At 34.1% G+C, this 23018-nt stretch overlaps 1 protein-coding gene across 5 annotated transcripts; it reads right to left on the bottom strand.

Annotated features, from left to right (window-relative positions):
- Positions 1 to 371: 371 nt before the first annotated feature.
- On the bottom strand, positions 372 to 21540 carry LOC106072215 (uncharacterized). Of its 5 annotated transcripts, XM_056013766.1 has the most exons (18): positions 21316 to 21538; positions 19391 to 19441; positions 16461 to 16627; positions 15548 to 15682; positions 14656 to 14773; positions 13146 to 13229; positions 11018 to 11241; positions 9665 to 9719; positions 9383 to 9442; positions 8768 to 8827; positions 7022 to 7084; positions 6535 to 6597; positions 5724 to 5786; positions 5414 to 5446; positions 4096 to 4131; positions 3261 to 3290; positions 2971 to 3000; positions 372 to 655 (listed from the first exon to the last, which is right to left on the bottom strand). In XM_056013766.1, the coding sequence occupies exons 4-18, from the start codon at positions 15653 to 15655 to the stop codon at positions 621 to 623; spliced, it is 1062 nt and encodes a 353-aa protein (XP_055869741.1). In that variant the 5' UTR covers positions 15656 to 15682; positions 16461 to 16627; positions 19391 to 19441; positions 21316 to 21538; the 3' UTR covers positions 372 to 620. The 5 variants fall into 5 exon arrangements, with proteins under 5 accessions (XP_055869741.1, XP_055869740.1, XP_055869743.1 ...); XM_056013765.1 differs by lacking the exon at positions 19391 to 19441; XM_056013768.1 differs by lacking the exons at positions 19391 to 19441; positions 21316 to 21538 and adding an exon at positions 17512 to 17530.
- Between the last annotated feature and the right edge of the window lie 1478 nt (positions 21541 to 23018).

Here is a 23018-nt window from a genome sequence, read left to right on the forward strand (position 1 = left end):
ATGGTGAATCATCCATGTAACGGCTAAATACATTATGAAATAAAATTTGAATGTGATAACATCCATACTTAATTTAATTTAACGGTAAGAAGAGTTCGAACTATGATACAGACCGTACAAAATTGTACGCTGTCAGGATTTTTTATCATTATAAATCTCCTTCTCTATAAAACAGATACACTTCCGGTACTGCTTCAATGCCTACTAATTATTATAATCATATCTAAGCTGAACTACAAATCCATTATCAAACAAAAAAATTAAAATTATAAATTAAATTTTCTGAGACAAATACACAAAACATACAGCACTTTAGTTACAAACTACTGAACAAAATAGTTGCATTAAAATAGCAGTTCCACTCATTTCAGTTTAGGAAATAATATAACTTTAATGAATGTGCTGAATTCTACAATTTTAATTGAAGTTGCAAATATAACTGCCAAAAAACTATTGCAACATGAATCATATGTTAACAGTAAAAAGAAAAGGGGGGAGGGGAGAGAAAGAGAGATAAAAGAATGAAGATATAACTCTTGCAGTTTAATTTAATAACACATTGGTTCATTCCTTTTGAAATGACTTGTGTATATGTAATTGGATTCTTGAGTTTCTTTAAATCAGACTTCCAGTTCTACCATCCAGCAATTTTTACCTGAGAAGTTACAAAGATGAACAGAAATGAGAATTACAGTTTCGTTAAAGTAGTACATATTGTTAAAAATTATTTAAAAAATTAATACAAAATAAAAGTTATAAGTATATTTGCAATTTTTAAAAGCAGAAAGATAAAAAAAAAATTAATACTTGATGCGAAGACACTGCTCAACTTCTAATGTGAATAAAGGGAGACAATACTGGGTAAATTAAAGAAATGGCAACATATTCGTGCTAATTTTTATTTTATGGGTGAACTATCTGCCTATATTTATATAGATTATCGGCACACTAATTTAAATTCCAGTTATTTACAAAAAACAAGAAAGGACAAAATTGTGCATTTCAATACAATTATTTTTAATCAAGAAAATACAATAAATACCAGTAAATAAGACTGTGTTTAGTTTTAGGGTTGTCTTCACTCCTAGTTAAAGTTTATCTCTTCTACAACTTAAATTATAGTCATTATAGTACATTGTATGTTATACAATCTAAATTATAATGACCGTATAACATACTAAGGAACGAGGTGGCATAGTGGTAAAGCACTTAATATTCAGACCTAGTTCAGATACCAGTGAAGACTGGAATTTGGAACTTCTGAATTCTTGGGAGCCCCATGAGGTCACAAAACTCTAATGGATTCCTGGCATATGTTGGGAAGAATAAGGCAGTTAGTCATTGTGCTGGCCACGGGACACCCTCATTGAATGTCAACCACAGAGACTGATTAGTTTTTCATCATATGCTCCCATAGTGCTGGGAGGGGAGTGAAATCTGATTGATTCCTTGTTTAATGGGGTGGTAATGGTGGTAATGGTGTCACACACCCATTTGAGAACCATCGAGACATGAAGTGACTGGATAGTCACTAATTGAGCTCGTGCCTTTTCACGAGAAATCTTAATGGTCAGTGACTGACCACAGGGTGAAACCTCAGTTGACTTTTGGACTCCTGAGAGTAAGGAGCTGTACAATATTGTGTAATGTAATATGATTCAGAGAACTGATATAAGTTGTGTACCTAAGAGTATTCTATTGGATTTATGTTAGACACGATATGTATTTCTTCATGGCGGGATTGGCCAGTCAATTGTTATTCTATTTTCTTGTAATAAACTTATTGTCTGCTGAACATTGACTCTCTCAATCTGTGGTAATTAATAACTGTGGTATTATAGCAGTAGTCATACTGAGGTAAGAAGTAGTCCCATCTCAAGCAGCAACAAGACATCTTTCATCACACTAGACAACACCTAATGCAATCAACAGCAAGACATCTTTAATCACACTAGACCACACCTAATGCAATCAACAGCAAGACATCTTTAATCACACTAAACAACACCTAATGCAAGCAACAGCAATACATCTTTAATCACACTAAACAACACCTAATGCAAGCAACAGCAAGACATCTTTAATCACACTAAACAACACCTAATGCAATCGACAGCAAGACATCTTTAATCACACTAAACAACACCTAATGCAAGCAGCAGCAAGACATCTTTAATCACACTAAACAACACCTAATGCAATCGACAGCAAGACATCTTTCATCACACTAAACAACACCTAATGCAAGCAACAGCAAGACATCTTTAATCACACTAAACAACACCTAATGCAATCAACAGCGAGACATCTTTAATCACACTAAACAACACCTAATGCAATCGACAGCAAGACATCTTTCATCACACTAAACAACACCTAATGCAAGCAGCAGGACATCTTTCATCACACTAAACAACACCTTATGCAAGCAGCAGCAAGACATCTTTCATCACACTAGACAACACCTAATGCAAGCAGCAGGACATCTTTCATCACACTAGACCACACCTAATGCAAGCAGCACCAAGACATCTTTCATCACACTAGACAACACCTAATGCAATCAATACAGAAGAATGTCGACACGGGGTGTCAGGCATTTACAAATGGGAGGTCACTTCAGGAGCCAGAATGCTACTACCACCCACTCTCTTTCATCCTCCAGTGACTTAAAAAAGGAAATCAATCTTAAGACCTATAACAGTCCAAATGAAACTGTACACTTTACTAACACTTTCTCTTATCTTATACTATAGAGACATTTCAAAAAAGAAGATGATTACGTCCTACGCGTCATGCATTTAGTCATGCATATAAACCAATGATCTAAATTCTGCCAAGTCACTGGTTTACCTGGATAGCTCAGGCTTTACTTACTTAACACATAAATGGTCAAGAAGGCTATGTATTGACAGGAAAGAGAAATGTAAACACTTTAACTATATTTGTATCAAATGTAATGATACTTACAAAGCTCTTTTAATCTCTTTATATACCACCCTAAATTATGCAAGAAAAATATAGATAAAATGTTAGTTAATCATTTTTCATAACAAAAATTGTCTTCAAGTAAATATTATATAATAAAAAAAAATAATTTTTAATAATTTTAATATAATTAGACTAAGAGATTATATTTATGTAAATCTTTTACAATAAAATACATAATAAATATGTATACTAAATAAAGCCCAAAGTATGTCTCTAACTTTTTAACTTATTTATGCAAGAAATAATGTAAAAAAAACACATTCACTTACACTCATAGGTTGCAGTATGACACCTTTCACCTAAGATTAAAAAAATATATGTACTATAGATTCAAGGTAGATTAAAACATGAATTTTTTTTTTCTATTTTAAGCAAACAATCTTTTCAACAGATGAAAGTGAAAAAAACTTAAAGGATTTTTTTTTTAAACTACAATAAATAATGTTGTTGTCTTTGATTCTGAACATTGAAAATAAGTGCAGTGATAAGCAAACTCAGGTGCAACCTACATATTTTGTCACATCTGTTAGTCAACAACCACAAAGAGGAGTGGCTCAACCAATGGGCATCAGGAAACACAGGCAGAGCCATGTACAAAGAAATGACTACGCCTTACAAACTGGACAGTATTAACTTCCTCCCCTGCAAAGAACAATCTACAATCTTCCAACTAAGAACAGGACACACACCACTATTAAATTACCACCTGAACAATATAAACTCCACACAACTCCCCCTTTGCAGACACTGCGCCCACCCCTTTGAAACTGTAAACCATATCCTCTTTGAATGCCCCTCCCTAATCCACCTTAGGCAGACCCTACTTCCACAACAGCCCAACATAACCAACACCCTGTACGGCAGTGCTGAACAACTGAAGAAAACAGCACACTATTTTTCCTTGGCACAGTCTGCAAAAGAGCTCACAGCTCAGCAGCAATAAAGCTGGCTAGAAGAAGAAGTCACATCTGAAAGAGATAAAGCCTTTGTTCCCAGGAGTCTATTTAATTTTTTTGTTTTGTCTTCTGCACCTGTCTTTGGCAAGGGATTTTCATTGAAAGATTTTAAAAAGATTAATTTTGTCAATAAGTTACGTCTACTTACAATAAAAGGACCTAAGACGCTCATCAAAAAGAAGCACTGGAAAGATAACATTATAAAAATATTTTATAGTTTTATTTATAATTTTACTAACTTCTTGATTTCTAAGCTTGGATAAATTATTTTGAACAATAGTTAAATAGGTGAAGGTGCATAACCAAATGTACAAATTGGGAGCTTCATGTGACTGAGTAGTCTTGTAAACAAGTGGTGGCTGACCATGATTTGTGTGTTTGTGGATTGTCATCTCTAGTACAGAATTTAGACTTAATAACATGGAGGAATGGAGAAAGACAGTAGACGAGTCTTGTTTGGTGCCCAACGGTCCAACAGACTAAGGGATAGGTAAGGTAAGGTAAAATGCCCTAAGCTATTTCAGATACAGGCCCCTCCCACACTGATTACACCTATGATGTTTAAGTTCTCCTTTCAGACCTTGAAGTCTATAGGGCAGTGATGTAAAGGTCATCAGATTCTGTGGCCTATGGTTTACGAGGGTGTCATGTGGCCAGCACAACGACCAACCGTCTTTACTTATCACCAACTAATGTCAGATATCCATTGGAGCTGGGTGGACTCAGAGGTGCCCAAAGATCCCGTAATTAAAAATCCCAGTCTTCACCAGGATTCGAACCCGGGAACCCTGGTTCAGAAGCCAAGCGCTTTACCACTCAGCCACCACGCCTAATGTTTAAGACATCAGTAAAGTTTCTTTTGTTCTTTCTCATTAAAAATGATTGAAAAATATTTATGGGACATTTTTTTGGTTCTTGATGGTCATAAGGTAAATCATCTCATCAATAACATTTGAAAAAAACTCCCAGTCTACCCTGATTCTCTTTCACTCAGTGACCTGCCTTAGTAACTATCGCGAAGATTCTAAATTGAATAAATAATCATTTAAGTCTAATGTATATATAATAATTTTAGAAAGATAGATTAACTTACTAATATTAATAGTAGATAAATATGCTGTATAGGCAAATGTAACAAACCAAATGTACATAAAAATTAAACTCACAAATAAGTCAAATTAATTAGATTTGTTTGTAAACAAAAACAAAAAAAAAATAATGGAAAAATTCCACTGAATCATTTACATTTTAATTTTCTACATTCGTATCTCCCCTTTAATTTTGCAATTCTTTTCCTAGATAAAAATAATTTCTTTTTCAAACCTATTTCAAACTTTTCCAGCTAAAATTGGCTGGTAAAAAAAATGAAACTTTTTGAAAAAGTAATTGCAATAAATAATTTGTATACAAATGTCATGCTTCATGCTGTCTAAATATCAATCAAGTACAAGTATGAGTGTACTTACTAGTAGTGAACGGATACCTTCTGAATGGCCTATCTGAGGAGATAAAGTCACTACTCAATATAAAAACTATTAATGAATGAGTTGAGCATCTACAACTAATGCCTACTATTCCCTTGAATCTTATCACTACATAAAAAAAATGAATGCTCTGAGATAATTTTAAAAAAGGATGCATAAAGTTTGCCTGATGGAAACATAACTAGCTAATTATCTACCATGATACTGAAAATGTCTTAATATTAGAAAACTAAACTTAAGGAAGTATCAAAAGAATACATTTTCATAAATATTTATTTGTAAAATGTCATACCAATGTTTGCAAAGATTTGGTGAATTTTTTGAATATGTTCATCCAACTTTTTTTTAGTTTTTTCTATAAAATAAAAAATAATACATTTCAACAAAATGACTTTTAAAATTAAACAAAACAATGTATCTATTTTTTATTTTAAAAAGATAAGATCATCTAATCAACTACAAAACAGGGGCCTAGCTAACGATAAAGTGTTAAACAATACTAACTAAACAGGCTAGCAAGTAAATGAAAGAAGATGCCATTAAGGTAAGGCATTGGAGAGGTTGGTTTCATGGCTGCCATGTGGTAGCTGCCCCTGTAGGCTCAACACTCCAAGGTTTAAACTCGCACCCCTTCCACTGTTCTTTGATGTCCTGCAGGAGGTTTGGGCTAGGAGCTTATGCTTTTTATTTCTGAAGGACTTGACAAGCTTACGAGTCAAAGTAAATCAAGAAAAGTTCCCCTTTCTGACCAATAGGGAAAATGGTCACCTGTTTCTATAGCCAAGTGTTGATGAGGAAGTCATGTGGCCAGCACAACAACCGACCACTTTACTTTCCAAAACTAATGTCAGGTAAATATTAGAGCTGAGTGAACTCAAGAAGCACACTTAAACACCTACTTTAAAATCCCTTTCTTCAATTAGACCCTGGATTCATTGGTTTGGATGTCAAGCACTTTACCATTCGGACACCACACCCCCATATCAAGATAATGCATTGAGGAAATTTCTTTAATATTATAGCTTTAAAATCAGAAATTCTTAAGTGTGATGTCAAAAACAAATGAAAGGAAATAGGAAATTCTACTTTCAAGAAGATAATACCTTTTTCTGACTTTAGCCTCTTGATTTCATCTTCACCACTTTTAATAAGTTGTTGAGCATGTACTGTGAGAGAATACAAATGTATGATAGAATTGAGGGTGAATTTCATTAATTTTTTTAAAACTCTGATTAAAAGCAACAAAAGAAAACGTTTTATTTGTAAAGTTAATTATACTGAACAAGTGTTTCCTTTTTGAAAACATGAAAAATCACAATTTTAGAAAATTTATTATTTGTTAGATTAAAAGCTATTGTTTAGTTCTTATACCAGATGTAAAAGAAGAATATTATCCTTTAGTTTTGTAACCAGAAAACTTTAGTAAAAATGTCCGTCATTAGTTCTGCAATGAAATTAAGAGTACTAAAATGTTCTCCTTTAGTTGTGCATTGTTAAAGTTCAAGAAATGTTGACCTTTAGTTCTACTACCACATAAAACTAAGTAAAATTTTAATTTTGCCACCAGACAAAGAAAAAAGTTTAACCCACCAAGTTTTCCTTTTAAATTCCTCACTTCTTCATTTAGACTTTCTATACAGACTTGACATTTTTCTGTAAAAGACATTTAGTCATTTTTACCAAGTATCTTGTTGGCTTGGGTTTTCTTACAGAATAGTATTTGAATCCAATTTTAACTCTGTGCACACATTTCCCCCCAGAAAAATAAAGGTTAAATATTCATATACATTTTGATCAATTATATTGTTGTAACTCAGCTCCTGAGCCACACTGATGGTGCGCATCAAAGCGCCATTCAACACAAGCAGCAGAAGACATGTTTTGACAGGACGAAGGACTGTTGTGGATCCGGCTAAAGTTATGGAGTCTGAACAGTCTGGGGCTAAGTTCTGTCCAGTGTGATATGAGGAAAGTGTTTGGAAGACCTGGAGCGACACAGGGAAGTGTGTCGGTGGTCTGTTCTTCTATTCTGGTATTAATTAGGACTATTAGAACTTAAGGCATTACTCCCTGTGACTTTATAGTGGAAGTCCAAGACTAACTATTTGTTAATGATAATAATAAATACATCGTTTATTATTGCCTCCTATCTGTTCGTTGAGTTGCCTACCTTTGAGTTACAACAATATCTTTTTAGATTAAGCCCAAATCCTAATAGCCCTAGTTTGACCCCCTGTCCACGTTGACCTGCTGGAGTTTTTGAGCTAGAATGTAATTATCTGGGAAGCGTGGTCGAGAGGCCAAGTGCGCTTGAACTTGGCTTGGCTACCTAGAAGGGGGCTCGAGGTTCGACACCCGACTCGGGCAGAGTTGTGTTTACTGAGCGCCTAAAGGCAGCACGGAAAACCAACTCCTAGATACCCCCTCACCCCCACCTGTCCACAAATGAGATTGGACCAAAAGTGCTCTGAGCATGCTATAAGCATGAAAGTAGCGTTATATAAAAGCTATAATAATAAATCTTCAAAATCTGAAGGAGCATCCGAAACGTGTAAAACATTTCACAGCATTCACATTTCTGTGATCATATGTTGAGTCATTTAACAGTCATTATAAGGTGCATGATAAATGAGTGTAAATGACTTGCTTTTCTTCTTAACTGCCAATCACTGATATACAACAATCTATCTTTTTTTTTTTTCTGCAAGAGAAAATTACAAAAAAAAAAAAAAAAAGCATTTTAACATTTTAGCATGAAACAGACAGATCTATACTTCTATACAACATAAGGAGCTTAGCATTGACTCTTCTCTGGACATGATAGGACTGTGGGTATTAAGGACAAGGTTTCTGGACTACTTTTGAGAGCACATATCTAGCACAACTCAGCTGGAGGTAAACCCCAAATTAAAATCATGACAGCCAAACTGGTTATGCGGAATTCAGCTACATAATATATTGAGAGAGTCAGACCCAAGAGCCGCCCAAGACTAACCTATAAGGATGTCTGCATGTGAGACCTGAGAACCACAGGCATCAATGAAAGTATGTGGGAGGAAAAAGACCAAGATAGCATAGCATGAAGACAGACTGTGCAAGTTGGTACGAACCTCACTGAGAGTGAAAGAAATGAAGCAGCCATAATCAGATAGCCATAAAACAGATACATTCACATGCATGAACTGTAACACACTTTGCTGCTCCGGAATTAACTTGATTAGTCACACCAGATCTCAACCAAAACCAGCAACTCATTGTCTTTCAAAATAGAAGCATACACATATTCATAAATATACATAAAATAGACCAATATTATTTGAATGAAACATTACACACCAAGTTCTTCTGTTAAATTCTTCACTTCACTCTTTTTTTCTAAGCAACCTTGACATTGTTCTGTAATAGATACCACATATCATTGGCTACAGTTTTGGTTAGACTAATATTAAAAAGTCCTTTATCACACTTCTAGACATTGTCTTTTAAATTTTTCTACAAAGAGATTAAACCATTTCAATTGTAGAGTTTTGTACAGACATGAATTGATCTGTATCAATAAGTATTGATAATAATTTTTTCTTTAGATATAATTGAGAGTATAATAAGACAAAGTCTTATTTTTTTCTATGACCATGCGTACGTTTCTTTGACAATAAGTATAGGCCACATGAGTTAGCTATGAAAACCAATGACATGGCAGAATTTAAGTCATTGGTTAACATGCATAACTAGACTGACCTAGGGACACATGTAGGATGTAATCATCTTTTTTTTTTAAATAACATCTGTATTTTATAAGATAAGATAAGAACTTGCTAAACTAAGAAGAAAACCTTTGATAAATAGCTTTATATTTCATTACATTCATATCCAAGCCTAAATCAGCAATGAAAAACCATGGTATAAATTTTTAGTATTTCATATTCCATTAGCAAGACCCTAAAGACTTACCTAATTCTTCAGTACAGTTTTGTATTTCTGTTCCAAGTAAATTGTCATCAGACTGTTTAGCTGTAATAAAATAGTATATTAAATGGTGAGGAAAGCCTAATGAACCAAATATTAGATGACTTAACTTCAAGAAGTCATCTTTAACCAGAAATATGTCAACTATTAAAATCTGATTGACAGTAACAAGGACTTGTTTCGCTCTATAATTAACTGTACTTGAATTACAATGAAACACTAAAATACTTTTTAAAATATCATACTGGTATATAGCTATCAACTCACCTAAAAGATTTATTTGTTTAAAGCATTTCTCTATTTTATCAGAGAACTCTTCCATCTAGGAGTTAGAAACATATTTTATTATTTAAACCAATTGTAACCTTTCTACTTATGAGTAAGGTTGTACGCAAACACATGTATAAATAATGTATAGGTCTATCATTTTTAACACTGGTTAATATTGGTTTGTAGTTCCAAATAGCTAGTATAGCTAAACCAATAAATACATATTGAATTTTAAGTGTATATCTTGAGATATCTTTAATATCCAATGAAGCACACAATGACAGCAACCTCTCTCAGGAAATGTTAACTATACAAACACCAGTCCAGGAACAAATGACTGCCGATTTCTCTCTCTCATACAAGGAAAACTCACATTCAAAACCATCACGTGTATTCTGTTGTTGATGGTCTATTTTGTTGATGAGTATATATGTTAATGGTGCATGCGAGTCCATATGACACAACAACGGAATGAATAAAGAATATACTTAATAACGTAGGCTGATAACTTCAACAATTTAATGAACAATAAAAAGGGCACAGTCCTCTGTCGTCGCTAGCCTAGCGTCGTCCTCTAAGGCGTCTTGTCCGTTATTCTTCTTGTTCCGTTCTCCTACTTTTTAATTACTCGTCACGTCACCATGGAAAACCCGATTAACCTCAACTTCTACGCATCTTGTGTCATTACACTGTTCACATTCATACCTGGGGATATAAATAAAGGGATTAAACTCTTTCATACCAAAATAGCAACAGAGAAATAACACATTCCCTCTCGCCATACCTGCCCCTGAAAAATACAATGTTTATTTATAAATATACCCAGATTCAAACAAGATATAACTCTCTCAAAATGCACATCTTATCTGTTTTATGGGAGGTCGTGAAGGCTGAGTGGTAGAGCACTTGGCTTCTGAAACGAGGGTTTCAAGGTTTGCATCTCGGTGAAGACTGGGATTTTGAATTTAAAAATTTCACGACATGCTTGGGTCCACCCAAGTCTAATAGGGTACCGTACATGACATTAGTTGGGAAAAGTAAAGGCAGTTGGTCATTGTGCTGGCCACATGACCCCCTCGTTAACCATCCACCATAGAAACAGATTGCAAGGTCTGAAAAGGGAAACTAGACTTACTACTTTACTTCCTGTTTCATGGTTCTTGCTAGTCTCCTCCCCTCCCCCCTCTCTTTAACTTTCACACCAGTATTTCTTTACTTCAACTATGACGACCACCTCAGAATTTCATCAACCTAAACAGTAAATAAAATCTGCTCCCCTGTTGTCATGGCTACATCAAAAACTCACACACACACACACCCCACACAGCAGTCATGGACTGAACATCTTACTTTCTTATCTTGATTCTGAACGCTGTTCTGTATTTCTTCTGTCAGCGTCTCAATTTTAGTTTGCAGCGTGGACATAAAATCACTGGCTAAATGAAGCTCTTCAGTTATTTGTGCACTTGTCTCTTGGCTTTCTTTAGCTAACCATTTAGTGTGTTTGTCCAAAGAATTGAATTGTTGTTGCAAGTTCATTATTTCCTCTTCCATTGTTTTACGCTTTTCATCATCTGTGAAATAAAATTAATAAGAAATAAACCTTGGTGAAATGTAAGAATTCAAATTTTCTATGTTATATACTTGGAAAGAATATTGTTATAACTCTGCCATGCGCACCGCAATCCAGGCTAGTGCAGAAAGAAGGTTCGCACAATTAGTGACAAGACTAAGTCTGATGTTGACATTAGAAGAAGAGAACGATTTCGGCCCAAGTAGAGAGCCAATATGGAGAGATTGTGCCTAAGATAGAGGTTGTTTTGTGTACCTGTGATGTCTTGTAAATAACCATTGATGTGCCTCGTTGAGTTGCCTCACTTAAGTTATTACAATATGATAGAATCTTTATATAACAACAAAAAAAAACAAAAACACTAAAATAAGTTAACTCGTGATTTTAAGTGTTCTGAAAAATGTATTTAACATGATTTGAAAGTTTTAGAGAATTAAACAATAAAATGTTAAGAAACATGTCAAGAAACAATATTATTAGTTTTCCAATTCAATAACTAAGAACAGGCGCCGGGCCCCTTTGCATTTCACCCTTCTTTTACAGGCACATGGTGATTACATACATCATTATAAAGTACATATTTAAAATTAAAACTGCATTCTTTGCTTGTGGTCTCTGTACTCCTATATGGTTGTGAAAGTTGGACACTGAATGTTGAGGCTTTAAGAAGAATTGAAGCCTTTGAGAGAAAATAGAAAATAGCTGTATATCAGATTTTACCATCATAAAAGAGATACAAGACACCGATGGCAAAGACAAACGGACACAAACACTCGATGGCAAAGACAAACAGACACAAACACTCTTTTGTTCCCCTGGCAATCAAATCATTAAATAAGAACAATCTGGTATAAACTTTGTCACATGTAAATTATGAGTGAGTCTGGTGTGAATGTACACTTTGGTTTCTTATAGTTATAATGTTTTTTGTTTGGTGCAATGCACAAATTGTAAGACAAATTTCCATACGGACAAATAAAGATTATTATTATTATTATTACCAGGAAAAGAAGACAAAAGACAAGTCAACAATCTGGCTAATAAAAAGGAGCAACTCCTTATTACTGTGAAGACACGAAGGCTGATTTGGTCATATTGTAAGACATGACTCGCTAGGAAAAGTCATTCTTCAAGGTACAGTGGAGAGAGCACGATGAAACGGTCGTCCAAAGAAAAGCTGGCTGGACAACGCAAAAGAATAGATCAGCTTCTCTCTTAATATTCTACTAAGAACAGTTGCTGAACAGGAAAAGAGGAGGGATTAGGTTATGCGAAAGTCAGGGACAAATTTGATGAGAGAAATATATTTGGAAAAGCAAATTTGACAAAAGTTGAAGCAACCCTTCAAGTTATAAATAATATTTAAGATAAATTAGAATTTATGAGATACAATGACATTAACAAGATTGTAGAGGACTGCTGATGATTTGTCAGCTAAATTAAAACAAATCTTAGGAATATTGTTACCTGAAATATGTCTTCAATAGTTTATCTGTGTAAAGATACAATAATCAGATTAGCTTAACTCTTTCTCTCCGTAATTATTTACCACATTCTGGTGGAATCAACGTTGGCATCGTCAGTTAGGAGAGAACGAGTTAAAGAGACTAAAGAGTAAAGACTTTTATCATTATGAATTAGACACCTTGGACTGTCCTTTTCTACACTGATTTTAGAGAATTTACAAAACAAGTAGTCTTCTTTAGCTTTGTTCTTGCTATTACTGTGTATAAGTTAAATCTGCATATTAGACTAAATTCGTAATAATCAAATCTTAATTCATAATAATCAGAGCTCACAAGATCACTTAGAAATTTGTCGTCAACACCACCAGTGCCAGTAAAAAACAATAGTGGCCAAACTTAAGAGAGATAAATACATTCATCAAAAGAGAAACTCTTTTACCTTTACAGCTAGAGCTTGAAGGAGATTGTATTCTTGAATCTTCTTTAATGTGTTCTTTTTTAGTCTCAGGATTAGAATTTTCCACTAAAACACAAAAAAAAATAAACAGTCAAAATTTTTAAAGATTTTTGGCGACCAGAAAATTAATAAGTAGTAGTAGTGAAAAAGTATTTTTAATAACTAGAAATTCAAATACAGTGGATTCTTCAATCCATAGTGCTAGAGAATATAGAGAGTGACAGTGAGTTAAAAAATTTGTTTTACATTTCAACAATGGTGATACAATTGTAAAAAAAAATAGTTTAAAAAAATGAGGGTATTTTTTATATTATGTTGGCTTATGGGATATTAAAGAAATATCCTAATTATCATTTCCGAAAGACCACATCACAAATGAATAGATAAGAAATATGATTAATACAGCAAAAAATTGGACCCCACCATGACTTACTGACTACTGTCAAAAATGCAAGCTTAAACTCTATGGCCATATTACAAGGTCCTCAAATACCTTTCTTCAGGGATCAGTACAAGGGGAAAACAAGGAGAGGCAGACAGAGAAAGTGATAGGAAGACAACATATAAGAAAAGGACAGGTCTGTCATTGAAAGAAATTCTATCCAAGGCAAATCCAGAGAGGAATTGAGAAAGATGGTCCAAAGATCCAAAGACATTTTCAACAGACTAAGGGATAGGTGAAAGTGATATTCACTCATGGGTTTTTGTAATATTGTCGACAAAGTACTTAACCAAAATATTAAATTACGGATTCCTCTATAGTTAATCTTTTGTACAGCGTTGTTTTTATGTCTTGCTGAAATGTTATTTTTGTTGCATTTCAATTTTGCCTTGAAAGAATTATGGAAAAGATGAAACTGATAATGCTTTTCTGTTTAGAACTTATTAAATAGCACTATAGCACAGAAAGTGAGTACAACATATTGCATATTGTCTGGTGTGTGTGTGAGACTGTAAGAGACTAGAGAAAGGAAGAAGTGTCTGTCAGTAAATCATAGTCCCTCACTTGGTTTGGCCTGTCAGTCAAGAGGGTTTGCCAGGGTGTGACTGTTTCCGCATGCACAGTGGAGACCAAGGTCAATGAGCTGCTCAGGGAGCCCAACTGCCCAGTTGACAGAGGTACTACTCCTACAGAACCCTATACAACCGAGGGTTAGCCAAAGCTAGTATCTGGTGAACTTATGTTCTCTTTCCACCACCAGCATGTGAAGTCTAGTTGTGGCTGCATGACCCTCAAGTCACCCAATTGGACTACCAGGGCAAACCTCACCAGATTAAGTAATTTGATGCTATACTTTATGTGACATACTTTACTTATGCAAATTAAAGAACTACATCTCGTAATATAAGTAACATCATTTCGAATCATTCAAAATGATAGCTCATCTAGAGAAATAAAAGTGAATATACCAATGACTTAAAACAAAAAAACTATTTAAAAAAAAAAACAACAAATCAGCCATATAAATGCTATAAACATAATTGAACTTACGAGCGAAATTTAAACACTGCTGAATATATTCAGAAATTTTATCTGTTAAATATTCCTTTAGTTCAAGGTATGTGATGCTGTCAGTCTTTTGAATCCATGATGTACATTTTATGGTGACCTGAAATACATTGAAGAAAGAAATTGTACAATTTACTTGCAAAAATGTTTTAAAAAAACTATATTTCTCTCTATATAATCATGGCCGATAAACATGTCAAAGGAACAATACATGCTAAATGTGGGATGTGTGGCTGACAGGCTTTAACCACTTGGCTACTTATCAAGGAGGCTCAATTTTAAATACTGACTTGAGTTGCATTAGCTGAGTGCCTAACAGGTAAAACAAAAAGAGATTGGACCAGAGCACACTGAGTATGCATTAAAGATGTGCTGTAACAAAGCAATTAAATTAATACATAAATTATAAAACTTTAAAACATGTTATAAACATGTACTGGTAAAAAGATTTTGTAATGTTACAGAAGCGTATAAAATAGTAAAGTATCCCTTCCTGACCTTGCAATCTATAAGGCAGATGATGTAAAGGTCATCTGTTTCTGTGGCCGGTGGTTAATGAGCGTGTCATGTGGCCATTAGCATTATGCTTTACATGTTGGCAACTTGACATATACCAAAACTAGAGCCGATGTGTAAGTAGGCTACAAATTAGATGTGTAGTTAATAAGGCTGAAAAAAAAAACTGGTTTCAAGGTGTTGTTGTTACTCCATCTTTTATTTCTTATCCTGTGAAAGAACAAGTTTCATGTCATTCTCACCCTGACATGCCATAACAGCCCAAAAGCATCTAACAACATAAAAACAATTTTTTTTAAAGTATCTGTACATAAACTGTAACAGGTTTCTAACAATAGTAATAAAAAAAGTCACTTACTTGGTTAATGTCATCCAGTAAAATGTGTAACTTCTCTTTTAAATCTTCAAGAACTTTTTGTTTAGAGACTATATCCTCTAAGTCTTTAATTAGTCCTTTGAGACTCATGGTGCAGTTAAACAGCACTAGCTTTTCCTTTACCAAGAGAACAGAAGAAAAGAGTCAAAGCATAAATAAGCTTTAATAAGTCTCTCAATATAATACCTAACAAAAATGTAGTATGATTTATAAAATAATATTCCTATGGCCTACATCTAATAAAGTATATCAGGAAAAAAGAGAAACTAAGGTAAGAAAGAAATGTTTTTAATGTTATCTTTGGAATTTATTTCTTACAAAATCTAACACACAAAAACTATAATAATAAGAACAATTTATTATTTTAAAAAGATCACCGCAAGACAGTTCATATTAGATTTTCACTACTTAACATGCACAACTAGACATAATTATAATTACTGTCTGTAATTTATAACATAAAATAAAATAAAGTGGTATTTAATTAGGTCAAAGCTTCAAAACTGACATCAAGTAAAGGTATTTGTACAAAGCAAAGATATTTGTTTAGCTTGCACTACATATATGACATACTTTCTTTTTTAGTGTGCAATAGTTTAATATTGGATTGGCAAGTCAGTAAGGACAAGCAATAGTTTAAACTGCAGCCAGTTCAATGCTCTATTTAACTGAGACTTAGAATGGAGGGGCTACTAGGTTTGTGATCTAAAATTAGATGATAAATGATAGTTGTGATGCAATATTTAAATTTGACAATATTTGACATACACCCTAATGATTCTGTAATATTCTCTCTCTTTAATGTTTACTTGTAAATAGTATTTCTCATAGTTATAGTGTTTCATTTTTAAATAATTGTGTATTCGTTTTTTTCTTTATTTTTGTTGATACTTACAGACTAGTGCATCCAGAAAACAGATGATTCAAACCTGATGAAACTGTGAATCTCATTGTTGGCAAAAAATTCCATTGTCTGAATCGCAACACATTATTTCTCAAAACAACTGTTTTCTTGCAAAGTTGTAGAAAATTCTCTAAGAAATCACAGAATCCTTGCAATCACTGTGAACGGGTAATGCAAAAATTTAAACAATATAAAAATAGGTTCAATATGGTGTGACACCAAGGAAATAATGTTATAACAGCAGTGGAAACTTGGGTAGGGGTAGTTGTGTGTGCATACTGTGTAATCAGCTGACCTAGATAACACAGTACAACGCTACAAGGGACTGGCGATGTTTTAAAGTTTTTGACAAGACCTTCAGGACCCTATATAAGGATCAAAGTTGTTAGTGTTGCGATTCAAACTAAATGATTCATGAACCAGGGAATCATGCTTCACGATTCAGTCTGTTACAATGAGTGCATGCTTTTGTAAGGAATGAGTGTATTGACATTTTGTCTGAATGTTTGTGTCTAAACCATGATGTGTGTTTGAATTCACATTTTTCTTATGTAAAGAGTTTAATAAGATAGCTGCCAATAAGCCATAGATTTGTAAATTTTAAATTTCTTTGTGGTCTTCACTTACAATGACAACATTTTTAAAAAATATGTATAATGCAAATCTAGCATTAGAATTATCCAAAAATTTGTGAACTAATTATGGAACAAGCATATGTACTAAACAATTTCATCATCTTACATCATATCTGCATGCAGCAGAATTAAAAATTAATTTAAAAAAATAATTGCTTTCCACTTTCTTATATGCACAAGAAATACTGACATTCTAACTTTACACATAGCAAGAGCTAATCATGTAGACTCATGTCACTCAAGGAAAAAAAAAAGAAACTAGATAGACAAACAACATTCTCAGCATGTCTAACCTAATTACTTTGTTTCTGATATTTCCAAGACACAATTACACCACATTTATATCATCGTTAGACGCCAGTGAATTCCTAACTCACATTTACTTTTATAGAACAAGAAATACTCACAGCATTTGGAGCAGAACTAGCAAGCCATCTGGTATCTGTTATGCTATTATTAAAAAAATGATGCAGACTATTAACTTTTTTTTCTTTTTCTAAAACCTGTCAATCTGATATCCAATCCTAAGTGGTTAGGATGGCTGCCTGGTCGTGCGGTTTGCTCGCTGGACTGTCGTTCGGATTTATCGACGTTCGAGGGTTCAAACCCTGCCCGCTCCCATCCCCCGTCGTCCTGCGGGAGGTTTGGACTAGGAAGTAAACTATCTTCAACTCTGAAGGAACATCCGAATTATGTAAAACATTTTACAAAACATTTTTTTAGTGCAGATTTCTGTTATTGCATTTTCTTTTCTCAATTTTTATTTACCATGCAGAATCTGTATCTCTTTATGAAGTAAACATTGTTTAGAAATCATTTCTCTCCCAAGTGGGTCACATTTTTTAGAATAAACCTTTCAGAAATAAAGAATTATGATGCAAATCTTGAAACAGAAAATAATGTAATGATTACTAATGTTAGTGCAAAATTAGAAGAAAGGCAATTTCAACTTGTGAAGAACCTAACAAATGAAATTAACTGCCTATACCAAATATGTGAGGAAAATGATTCTTCAATCTGTAATGTATTACACTACATTTTAATAACAATATTAGTTAGGTAACAAACTCTAATGGGCATCTGACTTTAATTGGGAAAAATAAAAGAGGGTTGATTGTTTTGCCGGCCACATAACACCCTGCTTGTTAACCGTCAGCCAAAGAAACAGATGATCTTAACATCATCTGCCCTATAAATTGCAAGGTCTAAAAGGGGAACTTTGTCTACAAAACTTTCTCATTAAAGTGAAACTTACTAATAATTTTGTATCATTTTGTATGTACATTGTTACAATCTAGATATCTACAGCCAAATGCATTGTTGTGAATGTTGAAAAAAAAAAGTTTAGTTGAGAATATCTTCTTATTTATGAAATACAGATGTTACTTTAAAAAGAAGATGATAATGTCCTATGCATGTTCTTAGGTCAATCTAGTCATGCATGTTAATCAATGACTTAAATTCTGCCAAGTCATAGGTTTTTTCATGCTGTCCAGCATATCCAACAAGGCATGTGTCTTTCTGAGTATTTCATTAGTTTTTGTTTTTGAAAATTATGGCTGTGTTTTATGTATAGTTGCTACTTTAAAGTCTTGAATATCCTGAAGGGTTGCTAATTTTAGTGACTTTACTAAAGGTGTTACTCTAACCAAATGTAAATATTTTTGTGTGTGTCTGTTCCAGTTTTCTTAATGTTTTCTTGAGTTGAGGGATCCCAAACAGAGAATGCATTATTATTGGTCAAGGATTAGATATATATCATAATAAATAAATTATGATTGATTAATTGTAAAAAATGTTTTACAAGTTTCGGATGTTCCAGAGTTGAAGATTATAAGATAGTTTACTTCCTAGTCCAAACCTCCCGCAGGACGACGGAGGATGGGAGGGGGCAGGGTTTGAACCAGGGACCATCGATAAATCAAAACAACAGTCTAGTGCGCAACTGGCACGACCAGGCAGCCATCCGGTTATATCATATGCGGGTTAGACAGTAGTATTAAGTGTTCAATAGTGAATAGTCCTTTGTATCGATGGTCCCAGATAATGTCATACCCTGCCCGCTGCCAATAAGTAGACATCCCCCGACGGAAGTTTGGATTAGAATGTAAGCCTACATTATCTTTAACTATGAAGAAACATCCGAAATATAATATTTTCAAATGTTTTATACATCTAGACTCTAGATCTATCATAATCTATGTTGTTGACAAAGATAAATACAATCAATCACATTGGTCTATGGTTACATATTAGAGCAGATTGATCTCCCTTTTGCAAATTTACCTTTTATTTAATCTTTTAAGCGTGAGAGTTTTTTCTGTTGTCAACTTGAAACTACAAATGCAAAGTTTTAAAAAGAAATAAAATATTTAGACCTAATAGGCTCACTTTGACGAATTTATTGATTTTTTAATGAAGCTCAAAAAAAAAAAAAATTGCCTAAAAGTTCTATACCGTAATCGCCACCACTCCCTGTAGAGGCCATCACTCCAATCACGGGTCTCTGATGTCGGAACTCTTCGTGGTAGGCATATGCCGAATGGGGTTGTGGACTTGTTGGACTGGGTTGCAGGGTTTCTGTTCAATCCTCACTTCACATAATTTTTTTTTAAATACTTGCCCGGGGTAACCTTACGGAGGCCTGGTTTGCTGCCCATTATTTTAGTTCCGCCACTACAAGTTTCCAAGTAGACGCCATGGTGAGACTACGGGAGCTGAAATCTTCCGTCATAGATCTATATACTGATTCTTCTAAAAAAAAATAGGTGTAAACCGTAAAGCGCATCTAAAATAAAATAAAAATATTGCACGACTTGGATATAAAATGTGTTTCAATGCCGTTGTTGGGATGGTCTACTATTTATTAATAGCAAGATTATTATCAGCAAAATAATTTGAAATTAAATATGGGAGACGAGAATCCACTAACACTAAACAATTAACTATTCTTTGTCATGCGATTAGATATTTGAGTGGGCTGCCTTTTCTGCCAGAAAAACCAAAGACTTAGTAGAATTTACGCTTTTAATTAATATATGTGGGCTACGACAGGGGCGGACTGGCTACATGGGCAACCGTGCCTAAATTGGCCGGTGGGCTGCCAAATGGACCACATTAACTGTCAGTAAGTCCCGCAAACACGATTGACCTTAACTGTGTAATACTAGTCACATATTTCGAAATAATGGATTCGCTTATACCCATAAACCGTGCTTCTGTGAGTTTCAATTCTCTTTACTTAGAGATTAACAAACAACATGAAACCTATATTATTTTTTATAGTCCTATGGAGAGCCCTGACCTGCTCTAGCACATCTTTCGTGATTTGTTCGTTTTGTTTTTCCATATATGTTTAAGCTTTCGTAACAATATTTTTAGATGACTGGTTTGTTAGCCCTGCGCAAAACCCTTTCAGCTCTCTGGATAGCGGCCTTTATTTTCTGATACTCCTTCCAATGTGCACTGCATAATGGATGGTCGGCTTTTCGCAAGATCCCAAGATTTTTCAAATACAAAGTAAATGTTTGTTTGTTTGTAAAATGTTTTACATGTTTCGGATGTTCCTTCAGATTTGAAGATAATTACTTCCTAGTTCAAACCTCCCGCAGGACGACGGGTGATGGGAGCGGGCAGGGTTTGAACCCGGGACCATCGATAAATCTGAACGACAGTCCAGCGTGCAAATCGCACGACCAGGCAGTTATTGACAAATCACAATTTATTTAAACAGTTAAACATGTAACCAGATATAAATGGAAAGGAAAAGGTAACAAAGAAAAGAGATAAAAAGCAAAAAATTGCTGGATTCCTCTGCCTAAAGATGCATTAAAATTAGACCTACAGATTCCCTCACCAGTTTGTGCCAATGCAGATGCGTTGCTTAATCTCATGATAATTAATTTCACGAAAGAACATTCACAACTCTATTTACTACTGGAGATCATGCCACGTTAGACGACATAGAAACACTAACTCATATCCAAAAAGATACAATACAGACTTAATACACGCTCTAATTCCTGCACCGAGGCAGGGGCCACCTTAACCTGCGCTATTTGTGGACGGGAGTGTCTCTCCAAAATAGGGCTCCACAGCCACATGAGGATGTGTGCTCTGAGATGAACCATAGTCGTTCTACGACTGAAGGAGGCCAATATATTATAATTCCTGCATATTTACATGTGCGCCTTCAATTTCGATTGTCTTACCTTGGTCCGCCTTGGGGTTGATTCTGATGTTAAAAAAAATAACACAGATCTAGATTCCTATAACACAAAGGCCTCGATCTATGCAAACTCACTTTGCAGTTTTTATCAATTACTAATTCTATTAGCCTAATATTTCAAAATACATCAAACAATTCATGTTTTTTTTTTGTAATTCAACAGTTTTATTTAAACATTGACAAAGAAAGTACACAGGCCCAGAAACTCAACACCATTTTGTTTATCTATAAAATTTCTGAAAAAAAAAAATGTGTGGATTTTCCCGATGCTTTTATAACATCATACAAATGAAAGCCGAGAAAACAATCATTTACACAGTGATCTTCACTCCTAGACATCTCTTTCTACAACGGAAATTCAAACAGTTAGCTCAACGAATTTCTATGTAAACTTCATAGAGATACAACCCCAATACGTCTTGTACAAATCTTTTAGTTCATGCTTGTGTCACTATGATGCCCTTAAAAAAGAACACTTCAACAAAGCTAATGAACAACAGTTTTCTCCGGTCAGAGGTTAAACTGTTGCGCCTCCTAGTAAACATTATAAAGGTCACACGCACAACATTACCATATTTAAATGAACTTTATGAACAGACATGTCTAAGAAAAATTTTGGAAGACAGCAGCCACCCGCTCCATCATAACTACTAACCTTGGTTAGGCCAATAATAGAATATGCATCCTCTGTTTGGGACCTCTCAACTCAAGAAAACTTTAAGAAACTGGAACAGACACAAGATTCATAACAAACGAATATTCACATTTGACTTTATTGTAACACCTTTAGTAAAATCACAAAATTTAGAAAGCCTTCAGGATAGAAGACTTAAAAGTAAAGTAGCAATTATACATAATACACAGCTCCAAAAGCTAGTAGTAACTAGATGCCGACTGATCCACGCTCGGTTAAATTATGTTTCTATTAGTAACTGAAATGTATTTGTAACTAACACAAATACGAACATTCCAACTGATATAATATATATATATATATTACTGTTACCCCATTTTACATGTGTAATTTAGTGAAGAACTAAAGACATTGTATTGACCATGACCATTACATTTTTTATCATTAGAATCCTTTGTTTACAAATATGATTAAAACTTAGGATAAGATATAGGTTATGCCATTTTTTTTATAACTATGTTTAGATAGGACAAAATCAGTGCAATGAAATAATTTAACCAATAAAGTTAAAACACATTTTTTTTTGTGGTCATTATTGCTCGTTAGTTTCTCACTTGATATACTGCTTAACTCTTTCTCTCCTAACTGACGATACCAGCGTTGATTCCACCAGAATGTGGTAAATAATTACGGAAAGAAAGAGTTAAAACAGTTGCTGACCTGGAAGTGTGACATGATCTGTCACAGCATCTCTAAGAAATGAAAGTCAAGGGACAGATAAGATGAGGATGAATAACATCGCAGTGTTACCACATTGAATACAGAAAGCAATGGTACTGTATAAACCAAGGGAATTAAATTCCTTGAGCAATAAGTTAAATAGCGCTATACTACTTTCATTTCTACCATTGCACTTTCACTTTAAGTCATTGTGAGACAGACAGACAGACAACCCTAACAAGACCTAATGTTACCTATGTAGCATTGAGCAATAAGTTAAATAGCGCTATACTACTTTCATTTCTACCATTGCACTTTCACTTTAAGACATT

This window comes from Biomphalaria glabrata, chromosome 16 (genome assembly GCF_947242115.1).
Source record: "Biomphalaria glabrata chromosome 16, xgBioGlab47.1, whole genome shotgun sequence".
NCBI classification, from domain to species: Eukaryota; Metazoa; Mollusca; class Gastropoda; family Planorbidae; genus Biomphalaria; species Biomphalaria glabrata.